Here is a 10,500-nt window from a genome sequence, read left to right as displayed (position 1 = left end):
CCTCACAGCCAAAGTAAAACGGCTCCAATTAGACTCTCATATAACTCAGGTGAGCATTTCCTAGTTGAAAACTCTTTGGGTTATTTTGGCACAACCTCAGTTGGCTATTTATGCTCCTAATACCTTTGGAGCAAATGTCACCAGAGGACATAACGTCTCCTATCCGTGTGATGCCCTCTGCATGCTGTTTTTTATCTATTTTTTTTCTTCTCTCTGTGGTGCTGTGGATGTATGCTGATTCTGCAAGCTGCCTGCTCTAACACTAACCCTCTGCTGGCAGCGCCTATAACAAGCTTCAGAGCAACACCGAAGACAGTATTATTACTGTTGATCATCCCAAAAGATGTTTGCATGCAATTTAGAGAGTCTGGGCGATAATAGAAGGCTTGATGTAGTTAAGAGACAAAGTCTGGAAACAAGACAGCTCCACAGCAAGCCTTAAACACACACCCAGCAACAGAGCAGGTGTCCTCGTTCCTTCCGCAGAGATCTAGTAACTACCTGAGAACCAACATAATTTATTTAAAAATAAATACTGCTTTTAAAGGATATATTTAACAGCAGACTATTTAAAAATCAAAGATAATACTGATGCTTGACGTACACATATTATAATAATTTCCTCTCTGGGAGGAATAAAATCAAGCCTGTATTTAAGTTCGTTTTCTATTGCTCCTCAGATCCTTTCATTGAAACTTCAGCAGGCAGATCCTGTAGTGGATGCAGTAAGTGCCAGACTTCGTGCTTACTCAGCAATTTGGAGGATTAAGTCCAAGTGCTCAAGCACCAACTCGTACCTGGATTTGACGCGGATTCTGGTACCCACATCAGCCCCATTGAACAAATGATGGGCCACCACTGTAGCCTCTGCCTTGAGCGATGTAGTTAATCCCAGCTCCTCCTTTTCTCTGCGATGATGCACCAGTTACCGTGGTCATTGCCGGAGCTCAGAACCTGCAGCTCAGACACACTCTCCTGCAGCAGGCTGGACAGCTCACCTTCCCGAAATACGTGATAGTAACGCATGAAGGCTTTGGAATCCGGGGCCTCCTGTTGCCCTTCCACAAAGCTTGAATCTTCTGAGTTGGAATCCGTGGAGTCGAATGCAGAAACCCTCCTTAATATTTTTCTGGCAGAAGGATCACTGCCATTACTTGCAGCCACACTGTCCCCGGTATCAGTGATGTCCAGAAAAGTGCCCCCCTCCTTTCTCCTGCTCTCTCCTCCCTTGTGTCCACTGAAGTTATCTGAAGTGCCAGGTGCTCCCAGCCAGCCGAAGTGTCTTTGAGAAGATGGGTCTACGAACACCTCATCAAAGTTCGGTCCTTTTATTGAAAACGGCTCCTGACCATGCAAGTCTAAGCTGGGGTGTCTGGAAGGCTGATGGGACACGGTGCTATTAGCCCAGCTCTCTGGGATTTTCACAGGCCTGACTCTTTCAATTTGCTTCCTCAGGGTTGATTCATCCAAAGACCTGGAGAAAAACCAGGAGCGAAAGGATTTTCCAAAATTGCTATATAATCCATTCTCTTCCTCTCTTCCCTTCGAAATAGCTTCGCAGCAGGTTCTGGCCACCGCAGGCCCGTAGTCCATGCTGTGGGACCGCTTGGAATCGCATCTGCCCTTAAAGCACACTGCGCAGCCGCACACAGAACCAGGGCCCTGGTAACCTTGGCTCATGGGATGCTCACCCTGATGACCCCATGACTGGTGGGATTCTGACAGCAGCCGGGAACAGAGTGTCCTGTTCCACGGCACAAGCACATCCTGTTTCTCAAAGTGCCGGTTCTTCTGCTCCATTGCCCAAACGTAAATCATCAGCTGGCCTCCGGGAGCTAAGACCCTGGCCATTTCCTTTATTGCTCTAATTCTTCTTTCTTTTGTAGAAAAATGATGTATGACTACAAAAGAAAAAAAATATATGTCATTGTGTATATAGCATATGCATAAACACATACACACTGGTTATGAAATTCTGGCCTTATCACAATAAACTGGGAAAACAATACGGATCTGGCTTTCAGAGACGCACAGTTTTTGACTTGAGCAAATTCTGTAAATTTTAAGTTCTCTCAATTCCAATTAAAAAAATAAAATAAACAAAACCCTAGAGATAATGTACAAGATCTCTTCAGCCCCAAAGCCTGTGGGATTTGAAAACTGGCTGTCACATGGATATCCAATGTGAATTACTGAAATCTGAAAGGGACAGTGGGGCATTGTTCTATGTTGGAGTCCAGGAAACAACTCATCGTTCTACTGAATAACTTATTTCTATAGAAACAAAGGATGAACACCATGAATCATGGGTGTTAGTGATATTAATATAACAAGATATAGAAAAAGGTTAAATATTATATATTCTTTAGTTAGATGATGCAAAGAGAAGCCAGCTAGACACAAGTTCAAACGTTAACTTAGCCCTTCCTAATGATAATACAAAAATTGTGTGTGCTTAAAAAAAAATGTATTAGTTATCGTTTTACATTTAATCCCTGAAAAGTCAAAGGGAGATTCGAATATTTCCTGAATAGAATCCACCTTTTCCCTATGTGTATGTGTGCATTTATTTATTGTGGGTGCATTTTATTAGTAACAATGACTTTGTCACGCTAGGTAAGTAACAAACCCGGGGGACTGAGCATGATAGCAGGCACTCTACCTCTGTACTGTACCCCCAGTTTTATTAGGTTTATTCTCACCAAACAAATATATAGAAAGTCCTCGTCTATTAGGTCCTACAGCACTGTGACATGAGGAAGCTCTGTTTTGGAACAGGGGCCTCTACCCAGATCAGAGAGGAGACTGGTTCCAAGCAAAGCTGAGTAACTCCAGCTCTGATGTGGCAGCGCTGGCAGAGAGAAGCTGAACCTGTCCTCTTGGCGCTCACAGCGTTTAGCTGTTAGTGAGGATTTTAAGGTAGGGAGCTCTGAGGTTCACCTGCCACAGGTATGCATCAAATAACTAAAGGGAAGTCTGATCTACATACAAAGTCTGCTCTCTATATGAAAGGTTTTCGGAGGGAGGTCACTCAAGAAGACAATTTGCATTATTTTCCATCTATCATGTCTATCGTCTGTTTTATTTGTGTATGGGTTGGTGTTTCGCCTGCGTATGTGAACCCCTTGGAACCAGAGTTACAGACAGTTGTGAGCTGCCGCGCAGTGTCCACAAGACTCTCTGGAACACAGCTTCTGTGGATGATGACAATTCATTGCATTGATCTTGTAAAGCCCAAGAGGGGACAGGAGAAACACATTAAAATAGGTCTGTTTACATGCAATAAATATCTCTTTGTAATAGACTAATAGGTCTTCAACGATCCAGGACTCTACTGGGTTTTAAAGGGCGTTGTATAAGAAACAATGTCTTCATTTATTGATAAGTACAAAACAAATCATTTTTAATTATCATTTTAAGCCGAAAAGTAACAATATGTACTTAACAGGTAGTAGGTAACAAACTTTTAAAGCAAGCATTTTTAAATTTTTATTTATGCCTATGTACCTATGTGAGCAAATGGTACATGTATGCCGATGCCTATGGAGGCTAAAGAGGGTGTTGGATCCTCTGGGATTACACTAGGCAGTTGTGACCCACCCAACCTGGGTTGTCGAGCTGAACCCCGGTCCTCCACAAGAGTAGCAAGTGATCTTGACAGCTGAGCCATCTCTCCAGCTCCAAGCCAAATGTTTTGGAGGAAAAAGAAGCTTACGGAGGAAGATTTCCTCACACATGTCAAATGTGCTATATATATACACACACACATACATGTTATATATATACACACACCCATATACATGTTCTGTTAGGAAGCATCGTGAGCCTCACTGTAGTGAGATTTATCTGAAATGTCATCACCACTGAGAAACTATGCTGAAAATTTAAAAAGTAAAAGAACATTTTTGTTTGTGAATCATAATCACAACTCAAATGCAAAAATAGTATTTCACATATGTAGTCCCCATATACACTCCATATACGTACTTAGAGCAATTTTCAAGTAGATAGGGTAAAAAAAAATAATAACTTGAATCCATTTTTTGGATTACAGGACCAAATGGTGACAGCAGATTTCCTTTAACACCCTGTCAAATCGTATACTTTATGTCTTACTGTTCTTCAACTTTCCAAGTGCGTAGGTCTCCCTAAGCACTCAGAACTTAGGGGTGTGGCAGAAAGCAGACTTTAAAACACATTCGGGGCTTGATGATTCTTGTTGTGGGGGAGCCACCTGTCAGTGATGAGAGCATACATATACCTGTCCACTTGTGATTCCCCCAAAATGTCACCGGGTATTGCTTGAAGTTCCCTGGAGGATGGGTATTGGAGAGCCTGGTGAGGAGGAGTTGATTTACACCAGGTTACATTACTAAATTATTTTAAACTGTTTGCCAAATTGCTCTAAGGGCAAAATGTGCTCCTTCTCGGAATCTGACAGGGAAGCATCCAGGGAAGCATGACGGGTGTACAACCAAGCATGACAGTTGTCTCTCTGTTACTAAAAGACTCCAACAAGCAAGAATATAGAGCAGTGGGGAAAAGATAGGTCTTCATGTCAGGACAAGCAAGAAATGCCAAATACACAACTCAAAATGAGGAATAAATACATATGAATGTAAGAGTAAGTTTTAAAACTTTTCCTGTTATTCTAAATGTGAAATATAACTGAAAATGACCTTACCATGTTACCTCATAGCTATAGTTCCTAAAAGTATGTTTGGGAACTTAAAGGGATATTTTTGTTTGGCTAATTTATTTTCAGTCAACACCTCTTTGTGTACTCCAGGTTGACCTTAAACTTATGATTCTCTTGCCTCAGCCTGCACAGAGCTGAGATTATAGGTATGTACCACCATGTCTGTCAAGACTTTTCAATTAAAAGATAGTAAAGATAGTAATGGGGTGTATTAGTACATTTCTGCCACTGGAACAGAATGCCAGTTTATAGGTAAACTATAAACAATAGAAATCTATTTGGGTCGTGTTTCCAGATGATCATAATTCCTCAAACCAATGAGTCAGCATAGGTGGGTGAGGGGCTTCTGGCTTCCTCCTGATACAGCTTAGGACACACACAATAAAGAGAACTGAGTGAGGCACGGGGGCTTAGAGGACACCCTGCCAAGCTCACTGTTATGCAGATATTTCCTCTGAATTGAAAACTTCAGGGAGGTGCAGTGTGAGACTCTGGAAGACTGGAAACTCTCAAAATTTACAAGACTTATGAGCTCACCTACCTGAGACTATACAAAGAGTAAGCAGTTGCTGGGGGAGAGGAGACTTCTGGAGCTGCCCCCACACTGTGACACTTATCCATGAGTTATCAGCTATGTTGGGTGGGCTTTTTTTTCAGTGGCAAGCCGCCTTCGAGTCACAAATGTAATAAGTAAGCCTCCCTGAACTCCTGTCAGACACCTGGCTGTACTAGATGCCCTCTCTGGGGTTCACTTCTCCTTGGAAAAAGTTGTGCCAATCTCTCCCCAACTTTCTGGTTTAGAGACTTTCCTTGTGATAATGAATCCACTTCCATAACAGGCTACATACAGTCGGGAGAGCTGTGACAAATTCTAACATAAGCTTTGGAACAGACACAAATGAGAGTGTAGCATCCTCCGTTTTCTGTGAGGGAAAGGTGGGACCTTTAAGCTGAGAACACAGGAACATGGAACATCTCTCAAAGCAGGCAAGGAGTCAACACCACACTTCCTGTCACAGTAGCTGAGCGATGATGAGAAGGAGTTTGTGGACTCTAAAACCAACATAAGCAGCCTCGTGTTTATGAGAGCAAAGACCATCTTTCTTCCAAACTCTCTTTAATTTCTAGTTCTTTAGAAAGGTGACTAAATAAAAATGCTTTTCCCACTAAAGATTCAGAGCTCAGCACAGTGTTGCTTAGGTCAAAATGAACCCTTTGGTATATCTGTGTCACTTCAACGAAGACTATGTCCACAGGAAGCGGGACCTTTGGGAAATCACTAGGCTCAGATGTGGTCCTGCATGACTGAATTACTGCCATCATATGAAGAGGCTGATCTTCAACCTCTACCTCTGTCAGATGGGGAATCAGCAAAAAGGGATGGAGGCAGCAGCCATCTGCAAGCCCTCCCAAGGAGCTGGCATGGCTGGTTCTTTGAGGGAAGAAATAAAAGTCTATTGTTTAAAACACAGGAATCTGTGATGATTTGTTATAGCAGCGTGCACAGACTAATACTTACAACAAAAGGTACCTAACAGTCTCAAGTGCAGAGAAGTAAGACAGCATAAGGGAGGCTCCCATGGCAATCGTCTTCCACTGTTCCTGACCATTTCCAAGGTTACTACGGCATGCAGGCCTGTGTCTTTCCACTATGCAAAGATGCAGTTCCCATCTGAGGAGACCTAGCAACCTCTTGCCTGGTTCAGGAAAGTATAAATAGTATATTATATGTATATATTATTTTGAATGGTAGTCAACTTCCATAAGATCACCTTATTTTGGTAGTTTGGTAAAGTTTGTTGTATCAAAAGGCTAATTAAAAAAAAGTGTTCAATCAAGTAATTTGCTTTGTAAAAGGCTTTGTCACTGAAAAGAACTCATCAGAAGAGTCATTTGTTTCATTTTTTTCGATTTTTGAGACAAAGTCTTTCTGTGTTGTCTTGGATGTCCTAGAACTTACTATGTAGACCAGGCTGGCTTGAACTCATAGAGATCCACTTGCTTTTGTCTCCCAAATGCTGAGTGAGACTAAAGATGTGTATCACCATGACTGGCTAGAAGACTGCTTTAATATAGGGTTTCCTAGGAAGGAGTACAGGGTAAAATGAGCTACCTCTCATGTATCTGTCTTTGCTGATATTCCTGTTGGTTTGTTTGCTTTGGCATGGAGTTTACTGGGAAGGCTTGTGAAATGTGAGAAAAAAATATCCCTAAACTCATCAACAACTTCTAGAATTAGGAACAGAAAGACATGCTAAAACAATGAAATCTGGGACCAGCTAGGGCCTGTCTTTTCCAGGAACTTGAGTACCAGTGGATGACATACTTGTTCAGGGGATGTTCAATACATTAGTTCTAGAATTTTCTGTTAGCAAGGGCACTGCTGTAGTTTGTTTTTGTTAACATGAAACCTGAATAATCCCCTTTGTGTCAGGAGGATCTGACCTGATCTCAATAGGGCAAAATAGGTTTTCAATAAATAAGAGCCCGAACACTCATCTTGTAAGTAGTGAAACACATGGGAACAAATCATCAAAAATAACACAATAACAGCCTGAAAGTTAAAACTGCTTATATACGGTAACAGTATTAGTCAGGAGTCAAATAAGCCATATATTTTAAAATTAGACAAAATGCTTTGCATAGACCTCTACACAGAATAGACACTGAGTTGTCTGATTGTGGTTTTTCGTGGCAAAGTGTGATTGTGGCCTGGCTGCCTTACCTCCTATGGAGATGATGGCATCGAAGCCCTGGTCCCTAAAGGGGAGATTAAGGTTGTCACATACCATGACTTCACACCCTCTATTCCGGGCAATCTCTACCAGAGGCCCACAGTAGTCACAGCCCAGAGTATGTACTTGGCTATTCACTTTAAGATACTTTCCAGTTCCACAACCTGTAAGAGAAAAAACAATGTCACAAGCTGTTCATACTGGAACAATGAAAGTTAATGTGTGCTATAATGGATAAACTTTCTATTAAATGACCAAGACACAACACTTCAGAGAACACGTACATAGTTTCATACAGAGGAGAGGAAAGTCAGAGTACTGAAAAAAAAGAAGTATGAATGGAATATTTATTGACGCATTGCCCATGGAGCTCAGGACATCAGGACAACCTAATCTTATGAGCTGGCTTGTCCCTTGGAAACACAACTCCAGCATCCAGAAACTGAGGCTGGGCATGAGGGCTCGGTGTCTTCATGGTGATGTACACATTTCACTTTGTGCGTGCATGCTGTGTCAAATGTCTACTTCAATGGGTCTTATCAATTTCTGATCATGTTGAACAGATTACTGCTAACAGCTTTTCAATGTCTATGAATAGAAAAATCTAGACAATAAAATGTGGTTTTTAAAAAATATGATTGTGACTGAAGAAGAAACATCTTTCCATGCATTCTCAGGTTAATGGTAGGTACAAGGCTTCTCTGTTGAGTCAGTCTATAGCTCTAACAGAGAGTCTGGGGAAAAAAAGACCATTTTTGACATTCATTTTCTAGTGGCAGAGGCCCAAGTATCCAATCTAAAGACTGAGGTCAGTCACATCTTGTAATAGAATAGAGAGTAACACAGATGAGGAATTGCCATGAAACAACCACCTTCTATCTTCTAGCACTGCCATCAACTTCTCTTTTGAGACTGGGTCTCTCTGTATTGCCCAGGGTAAACTCCTGGGCTCAAGGGAGTTTTGCCATTTCAGTCTTCCAAGAAGTTGGCATGAGAGAGACATGCATCTGCAAGTGGCTCCTAGCATGATCGATCTTCAGTCTCAAATATGTAAATTAGGTCCCAGAGGTGGGTGAAAAAAATCACATGAGCTGACTTTTTTTTTTTTTTAAATCTACTGGCATTTCTTATTTAGAGGCTTTTCTCTGCACAAAGAGATCACTCACTGGTTAAATGTAGAGTTTGCTGCTTCTGAGTGATAAGTCTGGGACAGCTTTAATAACCCCACCTTAATACACTATTTCAAAATGACGAGGCAAGAAAAAAAAAAAAAAGTGGAGGTTCCCCGGTGCCAGCTGTGACAGTGGAGAGGAGGTGAGTAATAAAAGCTTTCCAATGTTATTCTTTCAATATAAATGGCTGAGATTTGATACTTATTTTAGATCTCATAGCCACCGTTCCTAACGCTTATGAAGTATCGGCTATTTGAAGACAGTCGCAGGCAAAGTATAAATCACCCAGTATTTCAGAGTTAACATCCTGTCTGTGTCAAAGATGATAGCCTTATTTTAATAAGTATCTTGGAAATTCATTTCTCCTTTTATTGGCTTGGGAGATACATTCTGAGAAAAGAAAGAGGAAATTGCTTTAAGAATTCTGGTGAGAGTATGTTCATAAATCATGTCAGATGGCAGGAGATATTCAGAAAACCTCTCATAGCAAAGAAGCTCAGGATTTTTCTCTTGGTGCCCAGCCTTCTAGCATTCTCCACTCATCCTCCCGTGTTCATTTCTAATGACATGACTGTGGACAGAACCTCCAATCATGAGGCAGTTGCTCCTTTCTGAGTGCAACTCTGAGACATTGGCAAGAGGGCTTTCCTATAACGAGGGAGTCACATCCATCAACAAGCCAGGCCTTCCCAGGATCTCAGATGTATATGAACATTCATGATACCATAGCAAGCTCCAGTCCATAACAACTCTGTTCCCTTGCAAAATCTCATTAATAACCATGCCCAGTTCTGAAGAGACACTGGAGAGTGTCTGGATGTTCACTTTCTTCTCAGTTTTGTACTCTGTACCACAAAGTGTCTATAGAGCTTAACAGAGCAAGGCTCCAATGCATCAAAACCTTTTGGGCCAAGATGGGTGAATATTTGCTGAAAATAACAAAAACGAGTATTTTTCTAATGTTTGTAGGAAAAATACCCTGCTTTCCCTTTATAATTAGAATTGAACCCAGGGTCCCATCACACTGGGCAAGGGCTCTGCCACCTAGGTACATCCCAGACAAGAGACAACGACATTTAAAATTTTGTTCTTTGTTACTATCTCACCTAAAAGAGTTCTTTTTCTATGGTTTTGTTGTTGTCATTGTTGTTGTTGAAAGAGACAAATATAATGCACATTTTAAGTTCATTTTTTGAGTCCAGTGTTGAAGAGATATGTCATTGGTCAAACATGGTGCTGGTCATATGAGGACAGTATTCTTAACTTTTATTGCATCAAATGAACGAATGGTCGTTAGAGAATTAAAGCAATGAGAGATGACCATTGGAACTGGGAAGGCAGCCAGATAAAAGTCAAGAGGAGTCTTAATTATTGAGAAATTTGTCTAATTATGTGCACAAAAATATCATTTTTAGTGTTGGTAGGGCAGGTGTTTCAGGAGTTAATTATGAGCAGAACCTAGCTGGGAAAGAATCCAGCTCTGGTCTCTCTCCTACTTTATGAGCTCATTTAGGTGACAACTTCAACCCACATGCTTCCTTCCATGCTACCTACAAGAGACATGGAATGGACCAGCCCACTCTGGGTAAACTGCCATGGCCACATGGGTCAGTTACAGTGTTTCCTGGGTATGTCTCAGTTACTGCTGTTGAACCACAGAAGGTGTGGTTTATGCGAGGCTCCATGTTCCCTTATTCTCTATGCTTTGGGTTTGCCGAATGGTATAGGAGCAGACACTTGTAATTTCCCACATGATATGGGAGTAATTCGATGAGGCAGGTGGATGGCCAGTTCAGACCAGTCTGTGTTATAGAGTGAGACATTCTCCCTCTCCCTCTCCCTCTCCCTCTCCCTCTCCCTCTCCCTCTCCCTCTCCCTCTCCCTCTCCCTCTCT

At 41.6% G+C, this 10,500-nt stretch overlaps 1 protein-coding gene across 1 annotated transcript in view; it reads right to left on the bottom strand.

Moving 5' to 3' along the window:
* Nucleotides 1–498: 498 nt before the first annotated feature.
* Nucleotides 499–10,500, bottom strand: part of Trmt9b (tRNA methyltransferase 9B (putative)) — a 52,991-nt gene continuing 42,989 nt past the window's right edge. Inside the window, exons 5-6 of the mRNA XM_028768242.1 lie at nt 7,425–7,598; nt 499–1,901 (exon numbers count right to left, since the gene is read on the bottom strand). Coding sequence (XP_028624075.1) covers nt 886–1,901; nt 7,425–7,598 — 1,190 coding nt within the window. The 3' untranslated portion in view covers nt 499–885. The remainder of the gene's footprint in view (nt 1,902–7,424; nt 7,599–10,500) is intronic.

This window comes from Grammomys surdaster, unplaced genomic scaffold, assembly GCF_004785775.1.
Source record: "Grammomys surdaster isolate TR1022 unplaced genomic scaffold, NIH_TR_1.0 185, whole genome shotgun sequence".
Lineage (NCBI taxonomy): Eukaryota > Metazoa > Chordata > Mammalia > Rodentia > Muridae > Grammomys > Grammomys surdaster.
The sequence above is the reverse complement of the archived record's forward strand: the minus strand, read 5'-3'. Positions and strand labels throughout refer to the sequence as shown.